This window comes from Pholcus phalangioides, unplaced genomic scaffold, assembly GCF_987345545.1.
Source record: "Pholcus phalangioides strain wild (caught in Gottingen) unplaced genomic scaffold, Ppha-v1.0 ptg000039l_1, whole genome shotgun sequence".
NCBI lineage: Eukaryota > Metazoa > Arthropoda > Arachnida > Araneae > Pholcidae > Pholcus > Pholcus phalangioides.
This window is the reverse complement of record NW_028301625.1, coordinates 20,848,231-20,875,651: the sequence shown is the minus strand read 5'-3', so window position 1 is coordinate 20,875,651 and position 27,421 is coordinate 20,848,231. Positions and strand designations below refer to the sequence as shown.

The window sequence follows — 27,421 nt, the reverse complement described above, 5'->3', positions numbered from 1 at the left end:
AAAAGTTGCAAAGAAACCCACACACACTGAGGAATTAACACTTGTAACAAGTTTAAAAAAATATAATCAAGTTAAGCACATTATACAGGATGTCCAATGGCTATTTCCTGAACCGTTGGTTTTAGAGACAAATTTCCATAAGAAAAAAAGTTTCAAATGATGTCCCCCATCATCTTAAATGCTGTTTGAATGAAAAAAATTAAATTATAAACTTACAAAATTTTAATTTTTTATACAGTCCTCCTGTTCTCTAACTTCCAATTAGAAAGTTTTTGCCCTGTCTGTCCTGAGGGCACCAAAACAATATCCAGGTTTCTAAGTGCAATATTTGCTGAGGTATTTGAATTCAAAAATCACAGAAAATAGGGGAAAGAACAGCATAAAATGAACATTGTCCATTAGTTTATGCTGTTCTTTCCCTTTTTCTGTTTTTTTTTAAATTCAAATACCTCAGCGAATATCACACTTGGCCTCAGGAAAGACAGGACAACAACTTTCTTATTGGAAGTTGGACTGTATAAAAATTTAAATTTTGTAACTTCTTTATTTGTAATTTTTCATTTGAATGGCATTTAAGAGAGATGATGGGCAAAATCATTTAAAACATTTTTTCTAATTGGAAGTTGTCTTTAAAACCAATGGTTCAGGAAATAGTTATTGGACAATGATAAGAGTGGACATCCAGTATATATTTACTAATAAATCAGTCTATAAATTCTATTCTGATTGATTTTACATTTAGAAAAAACTTTAGCTCTTTCAATATCTTTTGCATAAATTTGAAGCAAATTTGATGCTTGCAAGATTATATGAATCAAAAGAAAATCATCAAATTCTTTTCAAACAATTTCCACAACTGAAATGATTTTTTCCCCCTCCCTGATGGTCCACAACTGTGGTCTACTACCATTTAACTGCTACATATTTCACACCTAAATATGGAAGCTGTCAGATTCACCAATACAAATTGGCTATGCTTGTGTGTCCACATGCATCCCCACAAGGGTGGGGGCTATAATTTATACGCTATAAATTTACCATAGAGGGGGCCCATGAAAAGTCTGGGCAGGGGGGCCTGTTGAGGGTAATAGCCTAGGAGCCCTGCTCCAGGATGTGGAGGCCATGGTGTCTGACAGAGTTCGCCTTGACTTTTTATCATTTGTAGCAATTTGGCTAATCAGATGGAAAAAGTTGTAGCCAAATGAGAGAGAATCTTAGCCAAATCGGCGCGCCATAAAATGCAGATTCCAAAACACCAAAACAACTTATATCAAGTTCACAATGAAAATATAAATCAAAATGCAAATCATGTATAAATAAAAATTGTCTAATATAAAATGTAAAATTATAGTACAAAAATATTTTAGTTCTCAAGAACTTGCAGAGACTTTTTTTTTGCTTGAACAGGAATACTATTATTTATATTTTTTACATTTATTCTGCTTCGCAACTGTGTTTTAATGAGGTTCATGATACTGAGGCAGAGATACCACTCCACTCTAATTTACCAGAGTCCCGGGACCCAGGTTATTGGAAAATCTGGGTCCTTGTTGAAAGCAAGTTCAATTCAAAGATTTAGAGGAAGTGCTCGAAATCCGTCCCCTGCCATAAATTTGTCCCCCTCTCTAATTTGCATGTACAGAGCTGCTATCTTGCAAAAGTGCCAGAAAACTCTTCAGACTCATTCAGTTGACTACTTGCAGTAATGCAGTTGCTTTGCTCTCTTCACTCACGCTTTAATTTTTAAAAAATAGTTTGTTATAACTTATTACAGTGTGAAATCAACTTTTCAGTTATGTTCATGCCTTACGGAAAGTTTTTTCATTAATTAGTGATTGATATTTATAGATTGCTCATCGAATATTGCATTGCATATTCGTCATAGTTGTGTAGCTGTAGTCATCTAGTCTGAACAGTCACAATGTTTGTTATAGCTGAATTCCTAAATTCGTCTCCTTTGAGTGTCAGATGGAAACTCATCAGGTACCAGAGGGAAACTCGTTTTTCCTGACTACTTAGATTCATTTTGATTGATGTATGATCATTTTTCGACATTTTTATACTGTGTTTAACACTTCTATGTCTTATTCGTGAAGAAAAGCTAATTATATAAATATAATATATTTATATTGCTTATATATCTAACTTTAATTAATTATATATATACAGCATATATTAACTAATTATATATATACAGCAAATATTAACTAATTATTATAAATAATATAACTAATAAATATAAGCAACTAAAATAAATGTGCACATAATAACTGGAGGGGAAGGAATTAGGATACCTTTGATTAAAATCCAAAATTTATGTTTTGATTTTTTTTTGTTTTTGGTTAAAAAAAATTTATTCCGTACAATCACACTTGCAGCACGATTAGGTATGGAGTTGTGAATTACTTAAAAATAATTTGAAAATTGATTTGAGTCTGAATAAATTTTTAGAATTCACAATTTTGCTTGGGGGGGGGGCGATATTTGGGCCCTTACTAACAGAAAAAGTTTAATTTAGTAGTATAACTAGGTTGTTTTTTTTACATTCATTGATAAGTATTCTATTGGTACAGAAAAGAGCTGCAAAGAGACCCATAGACACTGAGGAATTAACACGTGTAACAAATTTAAAACAAATATAATTAAGTTAAGCACATTTTACATACAATATTTACTAATAAACCAGTCTATAATTTCTCTGATTGATTTTTTATTTCAGAAAATCTCAGCTTCAATAATAAATTTAAAGCAAATGATTCTGATAATCATCTTCTGATTCATATAAATCCTTTTTTTTTTAGCAATTCCCAGCTGGAATGATTTCCTTCCCCTCCACAACTGTGGTCTACAACATTTAACTTCCATATATTTCACACCTGAATATGGGAGCTATGCCAGATTTGTATTAGCCCTGCAATTCCTAAAAAATAATAATCTTTTGTGCACTTTCATCTTGGATTTTGCGACCCTCCAGTGTGGACAAACATTTTCCCCCTTTTTTTAATCAAAATTTTTTTTTTTCGCTTTATCATTTTGGATTTGGCGCCCCTCCCGGAGCGGCTCCCTGTGTGAGTCAAGTATCCCAAGAGCCGCTTCTGCGTCATGGCAACAGACCTTTTTTTCAAAGGGATAGCCAACTGAATATTGGAAAACTTCATACGATTCAGAAAATCATATTTAGTCTGCGCATTAGTGGTCCCGATAATCCCGGATTTTCGTGACGTGAAACTCACAACCACATAGCGGCTTGATGACTGGAAATTTATGATAGAATTTTTACAGATTTCTTTTTTTTTTCTCCAACGATCTTGGAAAACTATATTGCGATTCTTTAGAAAATCGCATTTGCAATCTCGTGAAAACGAAGCGAGTTTAAGCGGCAAATGCGCTGTCTCTGACGTGGGTGAGTAGCCGCGAACGTGCCATAATTTCTGATATATAAACCGCGGGAGAAAAACCCTCAGAAATTGGAAAATTCAGTGTATTAGCCGCTCTCATTCGGGGACGCAACTTAATAACGAATGAGCCTGACGAAATATCAAGGTCACGACACCTTATCACGATCATGATAGATGGTGAGGAGGAAAAATAAAATAAGTTGGTACACAGGTTCTCCCCCTCATGGGCTGAGATGCGAGCGGGCGTGGGGGGGGGACATTGCACCCCCAGCGTCAAAGGTGAAGTCGACTGATCTAATGTATATGTGAACTAACATCATCTTGGCTCCCCCAGCAATAATGACAGTGGCCCCCCAGACTTCCAAGTCTATCTCCGCCAATGCCCTCCTCCGTATTTTTTTCTTAAAACTCAGAAAATATGTGTCCCACGAGAAGCGTGAACAAAGTTTTTATGCATCTTTTCCCAAAATTCCCGGTATTTGATGCGCAATAACGCATCGGCGGCATCTCTGTTGAGGGAAAGATTATCATCGAGTAAAGGGTTCAAACAATAGGTTGTTTTATGCATGTAGGCTCTTGGGAGTATGCTCAACTAGTAATGCTTCTAGAGAGGTTGATCGTACCTGTCAACCCCCCACCCTCTGGAATCGCACCGAAAGTAGCTGAACATTGTTCGCAATTGGCCAACAAAAATTTCATTTCCAAATTTTCGCACATGCGTCAAATAGCCGATTGGGCCATCAAGAGACCGAGTGGACACTCAAGATTTGGCGAACTCTATCTTTTATGTATTCGCCGAATGAAATATTTTATCGTGATTTGGCACAATGGCAATCGACAGCGCGAACTCTGGTGTCCGACATTGTGAGTGTCTTGTGTTCATTAGGTGGTGCTATCCATCCTCCAAATCACTAATGTGTAGATTTGCAATTTAATGTATATTTGTGTTGTAGGTCTGCTGATCATCATGGCAAGGGTGGCTCGAGACAAAATCTCTGCAGACCTGTTTTTGCTGGCCCTCCTGCTCATCTCTATTCCAATTTTTCCCTATCCCAAGAATTCCTAAAAAAAATTGCCCTTTCATATTGGATTTGTCGTCATTCTTAGAGTGGCACCCTGTGCAGCTGCATTTCCCAAGAGCCGCCTCTGCATCATAGCAACAGATCTTTTATCAAAGGGATAGCCAACTCAAAGTCGGAAAACCTCAAAAAATCTTATTTAGCCGACCACCACTGCACATTAGCAGCCTATAGCGGGTCCCAAACCCAAATTTTCACAATGTGAAACGACCTCATAGCAACTAGATGACAAAACTGGATATTCGTGATTGAGTTTTTACAGATTCAGTTTTTTTTTCTCCAATGATCTCAGAAAAACTTTTTCAATTCAAAAGGGCAATCCAACCCTATACAATTCTTCAAAAAGACACATGTGCACTCTTGTGGGAATCCCCAAAGCAGAATGTTTTGCATTGTTCTGCAACGAAACTTCGGCTGAGTGGAAATGTTCTGTGATGAAAATCCCCATAATAGTGTTTTTTTACACCTTTTTCTTAAAATTCTTCCAGATTGTTCTGCAGTTTCACTGATTGTTCTGCAACAGATTTCGGCATGTTCTGCTTTGGGAATGAAGCAAGTTTACAGCGTAAATTTGCTGTCTCTGAATGTGAGTGGGTAGCTGTGAAAGTACAATAATTTCCGATATATAACCTTCAGGAGGAAAAACCCCCAGAAATTGGGAAATTTGTTACAGTAGCCACTCATACAGAGGACGCATCTTGATATTTTGTCAGCCTTTATTCGTAATAGCCCCAGAGGGTTATATATATATATATATATATATATATATATAGTGCCAATAATTATTTAAGTACAAAGGAAGTATGTACTTCCTTTGTACTTTTGTACTCTTAAAAGTATTGGAACTACTTTTCAAGATCACTACAGTGTGATCACGATAGACGGTGATGAGGAGGTGGAAGAAAAGGTTATTACAGAAGTTTTTCCTTTCATACTTTTTCCTCAAACATCGTAAAGTGCACGTTCCAATGAACAAAATTTTTATTAATCTTTTCCTGAAATTCTGGGTATTTGACAAGCTGTAGAGCATTAACGGTATTTCTGTTATAGACAAGTGAATAAATCGCCACACACAAAATAAGTGCATCAAATAAAGTAAAACTCTAATATTGTGCCTCGATATACTATAGAATTATATATATCACAAGCACCATCATGTCCACTCTCCCTTATTTTATTAAATTAAGAAAGTATATTTTTATATAACCCATTATACTGTGGTAAGGTTATAATGCAGGGCTAAATTATGAAAAAAATTTCTTCCAACAACCACAGTGAGGGTTGTACTGTATGAGGAAATGCTTTTAATTTAAATAAGAGTTTATAAATTATTACCATTCAGAATGCATAGAAAATGAACTGAAAAGAAATTACCCAAAGGACCAAGACGATAATTGAATGTCACTACTACAATATCTTGGGATGCTGCAAGCATTTGAGCAGGAAAAACATTTGCACTACCATGATCCCAATTTCCACCATGTATGTAAATTATAACTGCATACTTTTCCCTTAGTGACCTTTTTCCAACCTAGAAATATGCATAAATGATATGAATATACAGTACACAATCTCTATACGCAGTGTCCCATAAAGAAAGAATAAACTTTGCAGAACAAGATTCCCCATTCGGAGTGCATAAAAAGTGCCCAAAAAACCATACACCCAGACAAATAATTTTCTAGGAAAATGTATGATGCCACATATAAATTGAAAATGGGTATCTAGTTGAATGGGCCACCATGGTCAGATATAACGTCCATGAATTTACTGACTTCCCATTCCTACAGAAATAAAACGAGTTGCACACCTTTATATTGAATTCACTTTTGCAGACACAATGACGTTGTGTAAGGATGATATTGCTCTCCGCTATCCATATGAAGGTTTGGAACAGCTGGCTGATGCGAAGATATATTCAGGAAAGAGAAAATTCAATTCAACCTTCATATGGATAGCGGAGAGTGACATCATCCTCAGATAAGTCACCATCGGGTGGCAGTGTCATGAATTGTGTGAACTCTGGCCTGAATTAGGTCTGACCGCCCATGTACGGTCCCGTTCAGTGCACACCAGCTCCAAGGAAAGATTGAGATATTTGTTGCCTTTGTAGTTTAGTGATCTAGGGCGTTCACCCAAAAAGTGAAAGGACAAGGGGGTTCAATTCCCCACAAAGGTAGTTGCATTTTCTCTCTTTCCTAAATATATCTTGGCATCAGCCAGCTGTTCAAAACCTTCACAATGATGTTGGATCATGCTCAGTCAGCCATTATTGACTGAATGGCTGTAGTGGCCCACATAAGCATGCCATGATATTGATGGTGAGCATTTTGAGCATCTACTCATAAGAACATAATGTCACATGCGTGTATTAAAGTCTAATTTTTACAACTAGTAGACAGAAAAGGATCTTTATTGGAATTTCACACATTTTTGGCTGAAACTATGAGTCATGAAGATATGGTTTCTGGGCTATTTTATGTGAGCTCTGATAGAAGAAAATCTTGTATCACATTCAAATTGCATTTCCACCTACAAAATGCAAACATTGCCTAGTTCTCTCTTTTTTTTTCTGAACTTAAACATATTTTTAAGTCTTGACTTAATCTGCTCAGAAAACTATTAGCATATAAGTAAGAACAAACTGTCAATTAACCCTTAGAAAAAATGTTTCAATTTTTCTTCCTTCATTCAATGAAATGTATTTTATTTTTCCTTGGATGGGATCTTGCTAAAAATACAGTCAAACCTCTTTCTCGAAAAACTCTACACCTCAAACAATGAAAAAATCATTGCATTTTCTGTACTAAATCAATGAATTTTCACCTCTCCGTCTCAAAATAATTTTCGAAAAACTCTCTATCTCGAAGGCCAAGCCCAATGATAATGAAAAGAAAACACGAAAACTTCTTTTCTGGCTTTTCTCTGGAGGTGAGAGAAACTGATAAGAAAGGATTATTCGTATTATAGCCAATTGTACTGATGGATCTTGTTGATCATGGGCGGATACTGAGATTGACAGAGGGAGGGATGCCATGTGTGGAAAGCTTGTTCAGCATGGCAAAAAGTCAGCCAACAGATAATTCAAAATTGCTTCAAGAAAGCTACGGGTTTCAAACCAATCATATCAGAGATGAAGGAATCAGATCTGGCGAACCACTCGAATTTCAATGAATCTCAGAAGAATGGTGAAAAATTAATTTCAGAACATTAGAGCATTACTAAAAAAAACAATAAAAAATGTTGAATGTATTTTAGTGTGCTAACATAGTGAGATTGAACACTGATTGTGCAAATTAACCAATAAATTTCATCAGTATGTAGTAAAATATGGTACAGTATTTTTTAGTTTATAATCAATCAAATTTTTAGCCATTTTTGGCATTTTTTCTCTTTCTCGCTAAAAAAATTCTATTTCTTGAAAACTTTCTGTCTCGAATTTTTTTCCGGTCCTGTCAGTTTTGAGATAGAGAGGTTCGACTGTAGATGCTATACTAGAAAACAAAGGAAAAGAGGTATCTAGTTATATATATATATTTTATGTTTATATTTCAAACAGACTTCCAAGATGTACATGTATAGCAAAAGATGATGCAAATATTACAGTACACAGAGACTAGAGGGGACATCTAGGAATGAATATTCATCACAGGAACACATTTATGGTGAGGAAAAAAAAAAGACATGAAGCATTTTTTCCAACAAGAATGAAAATAACATGGTCTTGGTAATAATTCATACAGGGTGATCAGGGAATAAGCCCTTATTTCAAAATTAAATATCTCTACAACAAAGATCAATAGAATTATGCTGTAAACGGTAAGTTTATTAGCAAAACTGAAGAATGTTGTACAGAAATTTCGAAAATTTCCTTTTTTTTTTTAAATTTTTTAAAATTTAAAAAAAAAACAAAAAAACTGGAGATTTTTGGGTTCCGAAAATCCTCATTTGTGTGAAGAGAAACCACTGCATTCGCCTAAAGTTACTGCATGGGCTGCGGTATGCACCAGAGGCATTATCGGCCCCTTCTTCGTGCGAAAAATGATTACTACTGAATGTTACGTTACAATTTTGGAACAATTTGTCAGCACACATGGCGCATACCGCAGCCCATGCAGTAACTTTAGGCGAATGCAGTGGTTTCTCTTCACACAAATGAGGATTTTCGGAACCCAAAAATCTCCAGTTTTTTTGTTGTTTTTTTTTTAAATTTTTAAAAATTTAAAAAAAAACTAAATTTTCGAAATTTCTGTACAACATTCTTACAGTTTTGCTAATAAACGTACCGTTTACAGCATAATTCTATTGATCTTTGTTGTAGAGATATTTAATTTTGAAATAAGGGCTTATTCGCTGATCACCCTGTATTTAGGGCTTGGTATTGTTATATACAGTACCTTCTAAGGCCGAATATGTGAAATTTACTTTTTTTTAAAAATCGAACTACACATTTTTGTCTCTCCTACTTTCAATACGAGCTGTTGGATTCCAGTACTATGCATGGCTGACACAGAATGAAATATTACATAATAAATACAGCACAACTTGATCAATTTGGATTTTTGGATACAATAATTCACTTTTTTTAAACAATTTTCCTTGTAACTTAAATTTAATCAAGTTTGGCTGAATAAGATAAGGAAATAAACAAGTCAAAGGAGCCTAATATGCCAAAAATAAGCTGCAAGCAATGCCTATATTGGTGCATACCGAAAAAATTTTCAGATAGATATTGCTGAAAACAGAATGATCATAACGGGTCAAAATGAAGGTTATAAAATTTTCTGATGGTCATGATAGACATCATGATGATGGCACAATCAAGAGTAAAAAAGTATGTCTACATATGCTTACTACACGTACTATGTATACTATTACATTACACTTTCTATGTCATTTTGACTATGGGGTAATAAATAAATATGCCATAACTTTTCCTTTTTTCTTTCTCCCCCCCCCCCCCCCACACACACACACACAATCAGTTGTGATTGCAGCATTAGTCTTTGCTATATGAAATCCAAGAAGTGCAACTCAAGTCTTTTTGATGTACTGAGCATGCATGGGTCCTCCCTAGTTTGAAATTATAGAGTGCCAGGGAAGAGAGAAACAATGGACATGTGTACTAGTGCTCAGTTGAGTTGGAATCAGTATGACAATACAAGACCTGTACCAGGAATGTGTTCAGAGAATAAAGTACATGCAGTACACTAAGACTATGTGGGAAGAAGTGTGTGTGATAGATATGCATAGTCATTTTACAGCTTCTACAAGGATCACATTATGTCTTGTCGATGGTCACCAACCACTATCAGAACTTTGCTTCAAATACAAAATGAGAGACTACAACAAGCAAATTGTTGAACAAGGTGGATGCATTAGCAAAAACTTTGTATTATGACATTTTATGTCACTGTGATAAAGTTTATTTCTGGAAAACAAAGACAAAACTTACTTTTGGAACATCCCTTGTAAACTGAAGAGCCAAAAAAACTGGTACAGGCGTGCGTATGCAAATAAAGAGATATGGAACCAATCAGAGTACAGCGCTGCGGTCAGCAATGCCTATATAACACAACAAGTGTCTGGCATAGTTGTTAGATCGGTTACTGCTGCTACAATGGCAGGTTGTCGAGATTTAAGTGAGTTTGAAAGTGGTGTTATAGTCGGCGCACGAGAGATGGGACATAGCATCTCCGAGGTAGCGATGAAATTTGGATTTTCACGTACGACCATTTCACGAGTGTACCGTGAATATCGGGAATTCGGTAAAAAATTAAATCTACGACATCGCTGCGGCCGGAAAAAGATCATGCAAGAACGGGTCCAATGACGACTGACGAGAATCATTAAACGTGACAGACGTGCAACCCTTCCACAAATTGCTGCAGCCATCAACAAGTGTCAGCGTGTGAACCATTCAACGAAACATCATCGATATGGGCTTTCAGAGCCGAAGGCCCACTCGTGCACCCTTGATGACTGCACGACACAAAGCTTTACGCCTCACCTGGGCCCGACAACACCGACATTGGACTGTTGAGGACTGGAAACACGTTGCCTGGTCTGACGAGTCTCGGTTCCAATTGCTTCGAGCTGATGGATGTGTAAGGAGACAACCTCATGAATCCATGGACCCTACATGTCAACAGGGGACTGTTCAAGCTGGTGGAGGCTCTGTGATGGTATGGGGCATGTGCAGTTGGCGTGATATGGGACCCCTGATACGTCTAGATACGACTCTGACAGGTGACAGGTACGTAAGCATCCTGTCTGATCACCTGCACCCATTCATGTCCATTGCGCATTGCGACGGACTTGGACAATTTCAGCAGGACAATGCGACACGCCACACGTCCAGAATTGCTACAAAGTGGATCCAGGAACACTCTTCTGACTTTAGACACTTCCGCTGGCCACCTAAATCCCCAGACATGAACATTATTGAACATATCTGGGATGCCTTGCAACATGCTGTTTAGAAGAGATCTCCACCCCCTCTTACTCTTACGGATTTATGGACAGCCCTGCAGGATTCATGGTGTCATTACCTCCAGCACTACTTCAGACATTAGTCGAGTCCATGCCACGTTGCGTTGTGGCACTTCTGCGGGCTCGCGGGGGCCCTACACGATATTAGGTAGGTGTACCAGTTTTTTTGGCTCTTCAGTGTATAATGTGAAACAAAGTAACGGGTAATAATTGATTTATGTTCCAATTTCGTATGATTTCTAATTCTAAAAATCAGGTGTAGAAAGCAATGCACTAGTGACACTGATGTGTTTAGGTCTTTTTCTCCACAAATTTATTTCAATGTAAGCCCATAGTCTCTTAGACAAAGATAAGAATAAAAAAAAAAGCAAGTGGGAATTTTTTATTTCACTCACACAAAAGGTTCTTAGGGTTACTTTGCAATCCGAAATAGACATACGCACACTCATAATAATAATGCAAAGAAGAGGTGTTTAGTATTTCTTCCAAACAAATTTCAATTTAACATTAACCTGAAAATTTTTTGTGACAGAAATAGTTTAGACTGACAAGTAGAGAGCACAAAAAATAACAGTGAGTTATAAAGTGAGTTTAAAAACATTTATATTGCAGTCAGATCTCTGTACTGATAATTTCAGAATTCAATGAATTTGGAACTCATTGCATTTTGAGGAGAATTAAGTCTAGGCACATAATTTAGGACATGCAATTTCCTCTTCCCTCCCTCCCCCCCACACAAGAAAACAATTCACCTCCAAGGACTTTTTAGTTATGAAAAATTCTTCCACTCACACATAATTACCTGGAAAATGACTTAATGGACAAGTTTAGTACCTGTCATTTTCTGAATCTGTCACAAGTTCTGGAACAAATTACTAAAAATATACTGAAATACATGAAACTCACTGATGGAGAAAAGATATTTAAATAAAGGCAATCTTCACTAGTTCCATTCACTCCTTTAAATACACCATAGTATTTAGGTGGCTGTGGGCAGGCTTTCTTATATTCTAAGGCACGTATTATTGTGAAGGATGGATAGAACTGTGGTGGCTGTAATGAAAGATAAAGAAAAATGGAATTGATCAAGAAATAAATGAACAATTGTATTTACTGAAGTTTTAATCATGGAGATGCAGGCACATATTCACAAAATGCTACATAACCTTGCTCTGTATAACCTATATTTTTTCATGTAACTCACCTAACTTGAAAATAAATATAAATTGGTACTTTATTTAATTAAAATTGTTAAAACCATATCGGTCAACAGATTTATAATAATGAAATTATATGAAACTTTGCCAGCTTGACCTCAACTTAATCAAAATAATTTTTTTTATCCACCTCGGAAATAAGAGTTAAAGAAGTGCAAGGATGACGTCACTCTCTGCTACCATACGAAGGTTTTTAACAGCTGGATGTTGAGAAAATATATTTTGGAAAGAGAGAAAATTCAACTGCCCCTGCGGGGAATCGAACCCACGTTCTTTCACTTTCCTGGTGAACGCCCTAGACCACTAGACTACAGAGGCACAGAATCTCTCAATCTTTCCTTGGAGCTCGTGTACACTGAAAGGGACCGTACATGGACGGCCGGACCAGACTCAGGCCAAGCTCACAACTGCTGATGCTGCCACCAGATGGCGACTTATGCAAGGATCCAGTTGTTAAAAACCTTCGTATGGTAGCGGAGAGTGATGTCCGAGTCTCTCTCAGCAGTGAGTTTTTGGGGTTACTTTAATGGTGAGTTATATACCAGAGGGGCGCTGAAATGAGTAATAACAATTAACGATAACATAACGCTCTTGAATTCATCGCCCAATCATTGCATCACCCCTGAAACCATGCATGGTGTTGATTCCCCCTACTCACAAAGATTTGCACATTTTCAAGTTCCCATCATCTATTACTCTCAATGCGTGCGTCTCTTGGACACAGCACGAGGCAATTAAGGTATCTCAACACAGCCCTCATGATAATTAGATCCGTTTACAATTTATGACAGTTAGTATGCAAATCGGTAGGCAGACATTTTTAGCTAGGTAGGAATGGGGCTTGGAAAAATCAGAAATCAGTTTACCCAAGGGCCCCATGATACTGTTTGGCTAAGTGCAAATTGAGCTGCGTGCAGCGTTCGCTACACAACACAAGGCCACTGTTTTGCAGCTAACAGAAATCAAAAGCACAGCGCAAATTGAGACAGATTCTTGAACCTCCACGTGCTCATAACAGGTACTGTTACAAGAGCAGTAAGTGCAGTCGTAAATGTGTCACATTGCATAATGGTAATGTGTATGGAGGGGTACCCGTCGGCCATTTAGTGCATTTGCAAGGAGCGCATGATAACATTAAAATGGTCTTTGACTAACTGAAATATAACAAGCATAACTGGATCATTTGTGTAGACTTGAAAATGGTTAACATTTAACTTGGCCAACGGAAAGGATTCACAAAATTTCCATGGTTTTTTTGCATGTGGGACAGCCGCGCTCGAGACAAACACTGGACCCAGAAGGAGTGACCTATCTGTAAAACTCTGGAAGCAGGCATGCCAAACATTGTGAGTGATCCAATTGTCAGCCGAGAGATATGATTTTTTTCTTCCACTTCACCTCAAGTTTGGCTTGATGGAAGCAGTTCATCAAGGAACTGAATGTTTTCAATATATAGTTTCTTCTTTTCTTGCTATGTCTTTCAAGAAGATCAAAGCAGGTGTATTCGATGGACCTCAAATTTGTGCCCTTGTGCGTGATCATGAATTTGTCACGAAATTGAATGAAAAGGAGAAGTTTGTGCAGTTGTCTTTTAAGGCAGTTATATAACATTTTAATGGTAACAGAAAGGCAGATAACTATGAGATTCTAGTTACTAGAATGCTGTTGTCTTTTTGTGAGCTCGGTGCAACATGAGTGTAAAGCTTCATTCAATGTCTACATGATAAATTCCCCAAGAATCTTGGAGCTGTAAGTGATGAACAGAGAGAGCGATTTCATCAAAATTTCAAGACGATGGAAGAGCGCTATCAAGGCCACTGGGACAGACATATGATGGTGGACTACTTTTAAAGCATCAAACAAGATTGCCCTAATAAAGTCCACAAAAGCAAGAGTTACAAGCGCGAATTCTCGTCTGCAAAGTGCCAGAAAAAATAAATTCAGGAAAAAAACAATCGTATTTTATAAAAATATACATCTTTTACGGGAAAAAACTAAATTAAGATTTTAAATCAGCATAGGAATTATGAATACTGAAATTAGGTAAGATCAAGTGCTTGAATAATTGCAACTAAAATTTTGTTCCCCAGTGCTACCAATAAATATTTCTTTTTAGGAAAATAAAACATGTATCTATGAATTTTCGTGTAAAAAAAGAACCCAGAATCCCAAATTTTGGAACAAAAAATAACTTGGTTGATAGTTTGGCATTTAAATGGTTAAGTAGGAAAACACCTAAAATACTAAACATTTTAACATTTTCTTAGACTTTTGCAACTGACATTCAATAAAATATACAGGGTGGGCAAAAAGTCTGTGTAGAAACTTTAAAAATTCATAAAAAACCAGAAAAATAACTTAAATAAAAAATGGTTTGCAGGGTTAGCATCGCTAGGTCACAGGAATTTTTTTAAGACAGGAAAAAAATAACAAAAAACAGCTGATAGATGGTGATGGTAAGAGCAACTTTGGTGGAAATATGCAAATGAGATGGTTATAACTTGCGTTCCTAATCCACAACCAGTTCACCGTTGTAAACCGTGTATGTGAACAAGGATGCTGAGTGCGAAAGATGAAGCTTTGTTGGTGAAGTTGTTTTACGTGAACCAGGCATCAGCGACGATTGCCTTGCGCAAATTCAGAGTTCAGAAGAATGTGAGGACTGGAAAAGGGCCTTTAACAGCAACAGGCCTCATAAAGCTTGTTCAGCTGTTTGGGGCCGTTCAAGTGTTACGTCAGCAAATTTTTAGCCACTTTTGACCCCCCCCCCCCCCCCGTCAGCAAAATTTAGTCAGCACTGCCCCCTGTCTCTTAACGCATATCAGTGGGATCAGAAACGTATGCAGGAGGGGGCATAGGGGGCTGTTCGTGTGCCCCCCCCAGGACGAAAAAAATTGTTTTTTTAATGTAAAAAACATTTTTTTTTTAAAATTAAAATTTCGAAAGAAAATACCTTTATATGATATTATAATCGATTTCTATTAATTTTAATACTATTTGAAAGGTAAGAACTCAAAATTTCTCTTTAAGAAATTCATTGCGACCCACCCTTTAAGCCATTATATGGTAAACCCTTTGCATGCGGACCAAATGAGGCCCTGAAATTTATCTGATGTGGCTTGCCCCCCCCCCAACCCAATTTTGTAAAAATGAACTAAGCGGCACATTTACAGATCCCTTAAATGACCCATGGCACATTTAGAGATCCCTTGAGTGACGTGTGGCACAATTTTAGAGCACTTAAGCAGCCCCCCCCAGTGTGATTCTATATCACTCAAGTTACCCGCGGAACATTCCCAGATTACTTAAGTGATCCGTGGCATAATTACGAATCACTTGAGCGATGCGTTGCGATTCCAGAGCAATGAAGCGGCCTGGACACATTTCCAGAGCACTTAAGCAGCCCGGACACATTTCCTGAGCACTTGAAGGATTCGTGAAACATTTAGAGATCGCTGCAGTGGTTCTGTACGGGATTTATCATTAGAGAGAATGTTAGTTCAACTGCCCACAAACTAGCAAAAGATTTTGCTCGTTTTTGGCACACTGAGTAAAATGCCATTAAGAATATTTCATATTTTCATAACGGGTGACTGATGACGTAAACATCATCCAAACCCTCTCCCCATTGTCATCAAATCGGAACCCCCCCCCCCCCATCGATGCTGATGTAATACTTGAATGATCCCTTTGAGGAAACTGGAATGCTGGAGGATCGTATAAGAGCCGGACAACCACGTTTAAGGAAGGCACGTTCGCCGCATGTTGCAGTCGAAATGGAAGCGTTAGCATCCAAATCAGCTGCAGGGACCAGCAGTACTCGTAAAACTGCCAGACACTTGGGCTTACCACCATCCTCGGTACGCAATATTCTTCATGGAATCCTTGATCTGTACCCATACAGATTGCAGTCGTGCTATGAACTTTTACCAGCAGATACCATACAGAGGGAAGCATTTGCGAGGTGGGCTTTCTCCAAAATCGAACAGAATCCCACCTGGTCTTTAACATCTTGTGGACAGATGCTCTTTTGCTTCATGGAAACGTTAATAACCATAACTGTCGCATCTGGGCGACATCTAATCCACGTGAGTACACGCAGAAACCATTGTATTCCCCAAAAGTGCAATGTAGTGTGGGTTCACAGGTTTTTTATTCAAAGGACCCTTCTTTGAAACACAGTGCCCAGTAAATGGGTGGAAAATGGCTACAGTCAATGAGCAGCGTTATTTAACTCTTCTGCACGAGAAGGTCGTGCAACATTTGCGTGAGAGAGATACGCTTTCTACCATCACGTTTATGCAAGTGGAGCAACTAGTCACACTGCTACTCCAGTCAAGGCATTCATGATACAGACATTCGGGGAAGACAAAATCATTAGCAGGCGTTGCAGGTTCCCACGGCCTCCTCGGCCTCCAGATTTGATACCAGTAGACTTCTGGCTATGGGGATATTTGAAATCCCGGGTATACTATCAATCCAGTCCATCCAATCTGTCAGAACTGAAAGATGCAATCCTCCCAGAGGTATCATGTATTCATCCGGACCTGCTCCACTCTGTCTTTGCTGGATTTGTGACTCACCTGCAATGTGTGGTGGTGGTCACGTGGAGCACATACTGCTGTAATAAATGATTTGAAAGCATTCTGTTCATTATTTGTGTAGACATTTCTTTGACTTGTGTACGTCAGCATCACCAATCAGCTGTTTCTGAGGTTTTTTTTTTCCCCATCTTGAAAAAATTCCTGTGACCTAGCGATGATAACCATGCTAACTGATTTTTATTTTGGTTATTTTTCCGGTTTTTACAATTTCTAAATGTTTCTATGGACTTTTGCCCATTCTGTATATTGAAACTTCTGGGCTGTTAGACCACGGCCCAGGATATTTATGAGCTAGCGAGCTTAGAGCTTGTTGCAGAACAATGCTTTGGGGTCCTTTACACCTATATACCTAATCTATCAACAATAACTTATGAAGGTAGCAGAAGTGTAAAACTCAATGTTTCCCAGATAAACAGGCCGATTTCCTGTGCAGGTAGGTGTACAGCAGGTACAATAATTGTGTTTGTGTAATAATGAGGCAGTTTTATAAAAATGGGAATACCTACCAGTCATACCTTCCCCCACTTATACTACCCAGATTCAGATGATTTATGAGTCACACGATTTTCTGTGAAAAATACCTGGTTCTTGAATTCAGCATAATTTGTAATAGTTATAATATTTATTATAAGTTGAAATATGAAAAATATTTTTGATGTGATAATCAGATAATATATTGTCCATTACTCCATTCAATCAGAATGCCACATGTAATTTTCAACACTGGAATACAAGAAAATTTCTTTATCCCTAGAATGCTTTCTTGAAACTTTGTAGCACTAAGAAATACCAAACCAGAAACAGGGCATTATGAGAGACCAGCAATTTAGTCCTTATAATGATTTGAAAACATACTTTCTTTTCCTACTTACAGTTTGAAGAATGTTTTAGTCACCATTTAATGAGTTCAAAATGGTGCAGTTACCTTACCTTATAATTAACCCCATACATCAAATTTTTTTTTGAAAATGACTTTTTGAGTGTTTTAGATCGAGAGAAAAAAAATCCTACACATATATATAACATGATTTCTCACCTATAACAGCTTTTTAGGAAAAATATCTGCAATGATCTATTTTCTTAGAGAAAAAAACCTTTTTGTATGTTATTCAATGGGATAACCCATCGTTTTTTGCTTTTCCTGTAAAGTTGGGAATTTTCAATGTATGAGGTTTTCATTATAAGGTGACGATTTCTTGCTAATTCACACAATCACTCACCTGCCACTGTAATTCTGACTCTTGGAAGTTTGTTTACTTGACTTTGTGCCAAGAAGCAAATTAATAAAATTACCCTGCTTTAACACAAGAAGCTCGGCTCACTTTTTTTGGTTGAACTAAAGTGTTATACAAGATATACAGAAGACTGGATGTTGTGAAGATATTTATTATTTGAGATGTTAATTTTTTAAGGAAGGAAAAAACTCATCTCTGCCGGGAGTTGAACCCGGGTCCCTCGATTGCCGGACGAGTGCTCTGACCACTAAGCTACAGAGGAGATAGAGATTTTCCTTCGCTAGAGCGTATATATGCCGAACGGAACCGTGCAATGGACGGTGAAACCGATCAGCTAATAGCTCATATTAGCTGTTATAAATATTGCATTACGTTTGTTTGTAGGTTTACATATTTTTGAGCAATTTAAAAATTTTAATAATTTTTTAATTATGCGTAGGAAAACTTTTTTTTTTAAATTGAAATCGAAAATAAAGTTTTTAAAAAATTATTGTGTGTGTGTTTCCTAATCAACCAATATTTAATGTACATATTTGTATGTAAAATTACATTTCTAATTACATGATTGTTGTCTCACCTACCACATAACCTCACAATATCACTATACCTCGAAGCAGTGGTTCCCAAACTTTTTGAAGCTCAACCCCCCCCCCTTCTTTTTTTTAACTTCTGTTAAAATTTAATCGACAGATGGCACTGTACTGATGCTATTTATATGTGCACAATCAACACTGCTATTATTTGCTATTTATTATGTGCACAATCAATTCTGCATTTTTCAAATATTTTGAGAAACTGACATTCTGATCGAGATACATCAGTGCTTGTACATGTGTATGCTTCAGGACTTTATTTCTTTTTACAGAATTTCAGAGCACTCCTGTTAAGAATTTCAATTTTTTTCTAGTTCATTTAATTTTGTCATGGCATTTCTTAATTTGTTTCAGATGGTATCTATTTTTTTAAAATCATTGTTTGTAGCAAAACCTCAAAATCTGGCTGTCAAAGCTTGCAAAAAGTGTTAAACAAAGAGACTTGGTGCAAATCTGGATTTTTTTTTTCCATAAAACTTGGAATCACGTTTTATATATGTGCCATAGATGAACAAACCCGACAATAAAATATTGAAAAAAAATTATGTGAAAAACGTTTTTTTTCATGTCCCGAAATTTTTCCAATTTTAAAATGTCCACTGTTACGGCTATTTGGGAAATATACTTTTTATACCGGATTAGATCTGATAACACTTTTGAGCTCATTGAAAGGTTTACTTTAAATGCTTAACCAAAAGATTTGGATTTGACTTTTGCAAAACAATTCAATATTCCCGTTTTGTCCTTAGTACCAGACTTTTCTCTGCCAGATATCCACTTTGTTACGCCATTATCATAAATAATTAAGATTTTTTTTCATCACATAAATGCGAGATTCATACCAACATCAAATTACTATTCAATACAAACAAAACATTTTTGAAGTAAAAGAATAAATATCATCTTGATGATATAATATACAGCTGAGCAAGTCCAGTGTCCACTTTTACCAGATTTTAATAATTTTACCAGACCAAAATTCAAATTAGGGGGAGTATGTTTTATGAATTTCCTCATGGAGTGGATGCTTTTCCAAAGGTTATAGAGGAGTCTCTGGGTCCCCAATTGGCATATGCAAAGGAGGATATAATCACAGCAGGAGGATATAATCATTGCAAAAGGATATAATCATTGCAAAAGGATATAAGCGTATGCAAAAGGATATATAATCTTAGCTTGAGGGGGTCTAACCCCCCCTCAAGCTAAGATTACAGTGTTACTTGGGAAAAGAACTTAACACCCCAAGAAGAAAAAAAATTTGAAACCCCCACCCCCGATTTGGTGCTATTTGCTAGAATTATTGGTGGAATGATAGACACACCTAATAGCATTTAAAATTGTGCCAAAGAGGATGGTGTGGGCGACATACCACGGTTTTGATGTGGTCTCAAAATTCAGCAACAAAACTTATATTGGAAATTAACTGAAAGCGCTTCTGAAAAATATGCAATTCCAAAAAATCTTTTAACGCCAATAGGACAACCACTTCGTTATGTTCCCTTTTGAATATACTGAAGTGAATGAACAAAGTGGATATGATCCCTTTTGGTATAGAAACGACTAACTTTATATATATAGGCTACATATACATTGTAGTTTCTACCAAAAATATTCCCGTTTGAATAAACCCTGTTGCGTAATCCGACAGAGCTCATTTCAAAGATTCAGAAACCGTCGAAAACTTAATTTTGAAAAAAAATTGTGATCGCCACGTATTCCCAAGAGATCTTTATGATCTATCCAGGGAATTTGTTAGTGTGTTAGTAGACATCCATGCCCGAACCTGGATTCAAACCCAGATCTGCGCAGTCAGAAGCTAGCTCCCTAACCACTGGACTGATAGGGGGCTCCTCATATAACAAATAGAGTCCAAGTCTAAGTGCTTATCTTTTTTCTTATTATTGATATAGAAATTATCATGCTAGAGCATTACTGATTTGGTAAGAAGCATTCAAATCAAGCCCAAGAATAATCTCACCTTAAATCTGAGACCATTTTCACGGGTAGGTGGTTTTGCATATGGAATACCAAGAAACATGGTGAGGTTTCTATAGATTTTTTGTCTGTTAATATTGTCTTTTTTTGGTCTGTAATGTTCTGGAATGCCAGGCCCATCACACAAGTACAGGTAAGTACCTTCAATATTACCAACACGTGTTTCCACAGTGACAGATCCCAAGTATTCTTCCATGTGCTGATCTTTGAAAGTTCTCCTGCAACGACTATCACTGTACCTCGAATTCATGCCAGTATTAATGAAATTCATATTACTACGATCGGAATTCCATGGAGCATAACGATCATTGTTTACCAGGTAGGGATGGTCTCTACTTCCGTAATTTTGTCTACTTCGGTCTCGATAATTCCCGGGACCATACTGGCTTTTAACAGATGATACAAATAAAGATATAGAGACAATAATCACGCCAGTAAAGAATTTCATAGTTATTTATCGAAATAGAGTCCACCCTGGGAAAATGTAAACAAAAACGCACGTGTTTTACCACTTGTTTCACATCTTGCAACGGGCACTTATAGCTAACCTCAGCCACTTGTCGATGCGCTGCGCGCCAAACGCCGCGTTCGGATTTTCAAAACAACAACGAGCAACCATGTGTGACCATTTAATAAAGACACGCCCTACTAAAGTACTTACTAGATACACAAACAGAAAACTAGAAATAAGTTACACACATTGTTTTGTAATTTTACTGGTGGAAAAATATGTGCTTTGAAAATCATGTTACAGTCACACCTCTTTCTCGAAAACTATTTCTCGAGAAACTCCGTATCTCGAAAAATAATACAATCCTTGCATTTATATGTACTGTACCGAATCAATGCATTTCCACCTGTCTCGAGGTGATTTTCGTAAAAATCTTTATCTCGAAGGTCTAGCCCAATGATAGTAAAAAGAAAACACGGAATTTCTCCTTTTCTTTCGCGCAAATCTGGTTTTTCTCCGGAATGAAAAAAAAAATTACAATTAAGAAAAGATTATTCAGCAAAGCTTTGACGTAACTGATGTTGTCCATTTCACCTGTAGCTATCACATATAGCAGTCCAACGTACGCGAAATCCTTTCCTCTTTTTTTGCAGTATATCCAATGACTATAGGTGAAATGGACGACTTCAGTGACGTCACGAGCTTCGCGCGGAGACTTTCTGCTGCAGAAGGTGTTGGCACAGCTCCGGTCTATCGCGATGGGCAATTTACTATCGATTTAGTTGGGCCGGAAGTGTGAGTACCTAACAGTGAGTGCGTATATGGTGTGGTACATAAATTAGTGCTGCTATCTATACTTAAACTTGTGAGTGTAGTGTGATAATTTAACATTTGTAGGGTTGTTTGCTCTCTGTGGTGAGACTTTTTAACGGGGAGATCGGCTCGCATTCACGTTTCGAAGTTGGGAATAACAAAAAACCAACTTCAGCCGACCACCATTGTGGCACAAAAATACTATTACAAAATTATAGAATTTTACAATGGAGTGGGTGCCAAAATCACTTTTGCTGCCTCCCCCCAACAAAAAATCCTGGTCGTGGCCATTGCCCCCCACAAGGATGAGGCTGACAGAGCACAAGACAATTTTCATAATTTTTTTGTTCTTTTGAAGTGAAACTTCTTTGAGGACGATGCGAGTTTTTAGATCCACGTCAGAAAAAGTGAAACGGAAGAACAGAAATCACTTACTTTTTTTCCCCTCAATGACAAAAATGTAACAGGAACGGAAATAACGTAAGCTTTCCTTCCCTTACTTAAAAAAGGTTGCCTGAACCATTTTGCGGTTTGTGTCAAACAAAGACAGTTTATTGTATTACTTTTCCCTACCCCGTGACGCCGCTAGAATCGTAGTCCCAGCGGCTGTCCACTTAGATCAGCGGTTCCCAACCGGGGGTACGCGAGAGGCCGTTAGGGAGTACGCGAAAACAAAATGGTAATGGCAGCCATCCATCTAAAAAAAGAACAGAATAATTAAAAACATTAAAAATAATTTTTTAAAAGTAGGTAGAGGTTTTTACTAATTTTGTCAGTTGTAATATATTGGCCTTCCCTATCAATAAAATCTTCTATAACAGAGGGGTTGTGTTCGCTGGAACAGTCAGCCTTCCCCCCTCCCGCCTCCAACCTATGATCGGGATTCGTGAACTCCTTCCTCTCGGCTCACTTTACTTCTGTGTTTTAGATTTGATTGTTGACACATGCGGGACTGTGCATAAAAGCGAAGAATTAATTCGTGTTGTGTTTAACTTTTGTTGTGGGCGTTTGTATTGAGGCGTGTGCGTATTATTCCCACAATTTTCTGCGTCAACTTTTCTACCAAGCACATACTATTCACGCGATTTGCGCTATGGGTCAGTGGCTATAAAAACTAGATCTGTGAGGAAGCGGACTGAAACACCGAAATGAAATACCGCGCACCTGTAAACGTGAAAACATATTTTGAATCTTCCAAGAGTGATTCTGCCAAAGCTACCGAAACCTCCTACTATATTAGCTATCGCATTGCGAGACGAGGAAAAAAAAATCAGACTATTGGTGAAAAGATGCTGTTAGATGCATGTTTGAAGAGGGAAGTGCTCTTATAATGAGTTATTATTATCTCTATTAAATAATGAAATGTCTCGAAGAATACAGGACATGTCAGGCGATGTTGAGAGCACAATCATAAGTCATGTCAAAGGTGAATTTTTTTCTATCCAAGTCGACGAAAGTACCGACGTTTTGCGCAATATTCTGTGCTACTTTTAATTTCTAAGTACTTGAAAGAGAACTCGAAGTAAAGTTTTTATTTGTCACCTATTGAAGGGGTCGTACGACTGTTTAAGACTTATTTGAAGCAATTGATCATTATCACGTTGAAAAAGAATTCAATGGTCAAAATGTACCTGGTAGAGCCTCAGAAAAACCACTTGGCCCAGGGGCCCCATGATGCTCTTATGACGGCCCTAGTTGTGGGAAGATATGGACATCCCGTGGTTAAGTCCTGACGTTGCTGTTCGAACTCCGGAACGAGGTAGCCCTTTTTTTAGGAAGTGTTTAAAACACTTCACGATTTCTTGTCACAAGCCGAGCTTAATTTAACAGTTGGCCAGTTGGAAGGATTAAAATCCTCGTTTGAAAAATATTTTTCAGAGCCGGAAATGGGTGATTGGTGGATATCTAATCCTTTCAAAGAAGACTATTTTCAACCGGCTTGATTGTCGATTCCAGAAAAAGATAAATCGCTGGAGCTCTCATCAGATACCCCTCTGAACATCCGCTTCAATGACGGGACGGTGAACTTAGTCAGTTTTCGGGCTTGCAGCGGTGACGAATACGTTGAACTTTCTAGAAAAGCCATAATATTTTTGTTGCCGTTTGTTAGCATTGAGCTTGTTGAACTGGCGTTTTCTTTGTATACTTACATAAAAAATAATCGTAAATATACGAAGCAAATTGACCGCGCTCCAGATTTGAGTTTGTATTTATCCTCTTTTGTGAGCTTAATTTTTCAAAACTTTGTAATTCAATACAGTCCCAAACATCACATTAAGTTTTTTCCCAAACTTTGTGTTAAAAAAATTTGGTTGTTTGTGTTAAAAAAAAATAATTTTTTTTTCCCAAAATTTGTTTGCTTACTTGGAAAATAAAAAAAGCTAAATAATGAAAAAATAGACCATTTAATTTAATATTAAACATGTACCTTTTATTTTAAGTTTTCCGAAAACTGTAATGGGTGAAACAGAATGGGGGGGGGAGTCCGGAGGATTCGGGGTTGGGGGTACGCGGAAAGGAACCGAGCCAGCTGGGGGTTCGCGGACTGAAAAAGGTTGGGAACCACTGACTTAGATGGTAGAATGGCTATGCACACAGTTTGGAAGGAAAGCAAATTGGGTTACAGTAGAGTGGGAAGGAGGGTGTGTTCCTACGCTTCGTATCTTGTGACCAGTAAAAGATAGATGCGAGGCGAAGGGAATCTAGTCATCACATCAGACTTAAACGAGGCTAAACGGAAAAGCCCCGAGACTTGAACAATCGATAAGTTTCATTTCTATATCGCGCGAGTTTCTCACGCAGATTTTTTTTACATTATAAATTAACTATAGATCCCAGCCTGGGGACTTTGTATAGAATGACCATACGTCCCGTATTTGCCGGGATAGTCTCGTTTTTTTCTGTTTTCCCAGTTGTCCCGACTTTTTTGCAAAAATGTCCTGGTTTTTCACGTATTTGCAATGAAGCCAACTTGACTTTTATTCTTCAAATCAACGATTAAAATTATCTTCCCAACTAAAAAATTACATTACGATAATTACGACTACAAATAATAATATATTTATTACTCATATTTTTCCATGTTTTTTTTTAATTCACTACAATTTGAAGAAGTGCTTCATTTTCGATTGGCAACTTTTAGTTTTGGCGATCATTGACAATGTCCCGTATTTTCACGTATTTTTCTTGAGCAAATATGGTCAGCCAACTTTTGCAGGATGTGGGAGCCATAGTTACTCAGCCTCATTCGCACTTTGAAGTCGAGAATCCACAGAAAATTAATTTAAGGCCAATACGGCCCTGCGTAATGTTACGTCGGCCAGTGCGACCTTAGAGGGGGTATAGAATTAGAGGGAGCAAATCCATTCACGATCGACTATTTCTTCCGACCGAGTGCTCAGAGCAAAGCTGCATAAAGAGAACCTTTCAAGTGACTGGCCATTACCTCCTAGAGATATAGGAGTAATGTACAGGGGTTGGACAAAATAATATGTACACCTGTGAAATGAGACAAAATCTTTATTAATAGGCTGTTGGCTCTCCTTTTTCATTAATTACAGCTTGTATCCGTCATGGCATGGACAAATACAAGTCATGCACAACAGTCACAGGGATATGTAGCCACTCCTCCTGTAAAAAGGCCACTAATTCAGAACGTGTCTTTGGAGGTTGAAACCTACTACACATTTTGGCCTACAAAATACCCCACAAAGCTTCAATTATATTAAGGGGACCGAGCGGGCCACACGAGGTGTTGCAGTTCATCATGGTGTTAATCAAGTCAATCTCCGACAATTCCAGCAGTGTAAAAGGGCGAATTATCTTCTTGGAACACAGGTCGAGAATCAGGGAACAAATATTGTACGATTGGATGAAGATGGTCGGCCAGAATACTGACATAAACCGCTGCATTAACCCACCCATCCAGGACAACAAGTGGGCCGAGATCACGGTGAGGCATCGCGCCCCACAGCATCACTGATCCCCCTCCATGCTTAGCAGTAGGAAGGACACAATCAACGTCATAAGCTTGTGCTGGCGTTTTCCAAACGTAAACACGTCCGTTAGTCTGGAATAATGTGAACAACGATTCGTCTGACCAGATGACGTTCTCCCATTGTTGTTGTGTCCAATTCTTATGTTCGTGACACCATGTTTGTCGTTTCAAGGCATTGCATGGTGTCACCAATGATTTTGGAATAGTTGCTCTACCTTGTATGTCTGCTGCATGCAGTTCACGGCGGATAGTTTTTGTCGATACACCTTCCTGTAGATGTGTGTTCAGATGTTATCTGGGATGCTGTTATCTTGTGCTTTCTGGCCACACAATCCGCTTCAAAACCCTTCTGGGTCTATCAGCCATCTTCGAATTTCGGCCACTGTTATGCTTGGTAGATGATGTCTTTCCCTGTTTGCTATAGGTTGTCATTATCATCGACACAGTATTTCTCCCGACACCAACAAGGGTGGCCGTTTTCATTACTGTGGCCTACTGTTAAGACGGGCTCCAACAATCATGCCTTTTTCGAAATCTGTGAGGTCAGCCATATAACGAAGTTTTAACGCCCCAATCAATAAACCAAAGCCGCTTGAAAGCTGACTCTTAATGCAGCTTTGCAATGTACAACGCATCCGAACACTATCACTGCTACGACTAGACTGATGTGTGCACATTATCACCCACTAAGTGGAACACTTCTACACTACAGGGCGGGCGTATACGACAGGTTCCCTCGAGTGTTGTTTTTTGCACAGGTGTGCACATTATTTTGTCCAATGGCCTGTACCTCTAAGAGGTAATGCTTTGGCTCAGAGTGAGACACGTGACTTATATTAGCAAAGCTGCCATGTTTGGCGGTTATCTTTTGGGATTCGTAATTTTTCGAGTTCGGGTTTGGTACACTTCTCCCCCCCCCGACAAGCCCGTGACTAAGCTGGGGCAATTTTTTAAAAGTTGAAATTTTATCATAATTTTCGATAGGTATTTTTTTTTGTCCTGAAATAATTTTTTTAACAATAAAAAAATATTTTCCCTCTTTTTGTTACACGATATATTAGATTTCCCGCAATCATAACGATAAATTATTTCAAGTAGATAAAGCATGAATTAGTTAAAAATTAATTGAAAAGTTAAATTAATTAAAAATAAAAGCATACTAAATTGGTGTCTAATTTTTTTAAACTGCTCATATGGCCCCCACATCCCGGAGCAGAGTCCCCAGGCAAGGATCTTCTGCGAGCCCCAGGTCAGACTTTCCATGGGGCCCTTCTATAGTTAATTTATAGCGTGAAAAAGCAAAACATGATATGAGAATCGTCCGAGGTGCTGTCAGCCCCACCCTTGTGGAGGCTATGGCTCAGATATGTCAAGTAGCCAGTTGTCATATACAAAAATTGTGTGCAATTTGGTTAAAAATTGGAAGAGCAGTTATAAAAAAAGCTTAAGAACACACATCTAAACTACTGCAGTTGGCGGAAAATTTGGTCTCCAAGAGGATTATGAATATACTTGCGAAACACAGAGACAAATAGATTAAAATTTTA

General features: G+C 37.7%; 1 protein-coding gene across 2 annotated transcripts in view; it reads right to left on the bottom strand.

Moving 5' to 3' along the window:
* The window catches only part of Gli (carboxyl ester lipase-like protein Gli), a 53,344-nt gene extending 32,163 nt beyond the window's left edge, over positions 1–21,181 (bottom strand). For both annotated transcript variants that reach the window (XM_089253799.1, XM_089253800.1), the window contains exons 1-3: positions 20,597–21,181; positions 11,876–12,022; positions 5,852–6,008 (exon numbers count right to left, since the gene is read on the bottom strand). In XM_089253799.1, coding sequence (XP_089109925.1) covers positions 5,852–6,008; positions 11,876–12,022; positions 20,597–21,061 — 769 coding nt within the window. In that variant the 5' untranslated portion in view covers positions 21,062–21,181. The remainder of the gene's footprint in view (positions 1–5,851; positions 6,009–11,875; positions 12,023–20,596) is intronic.
* Positions 21,182–27,421: the final 6,240 nt, after the last annotated feature.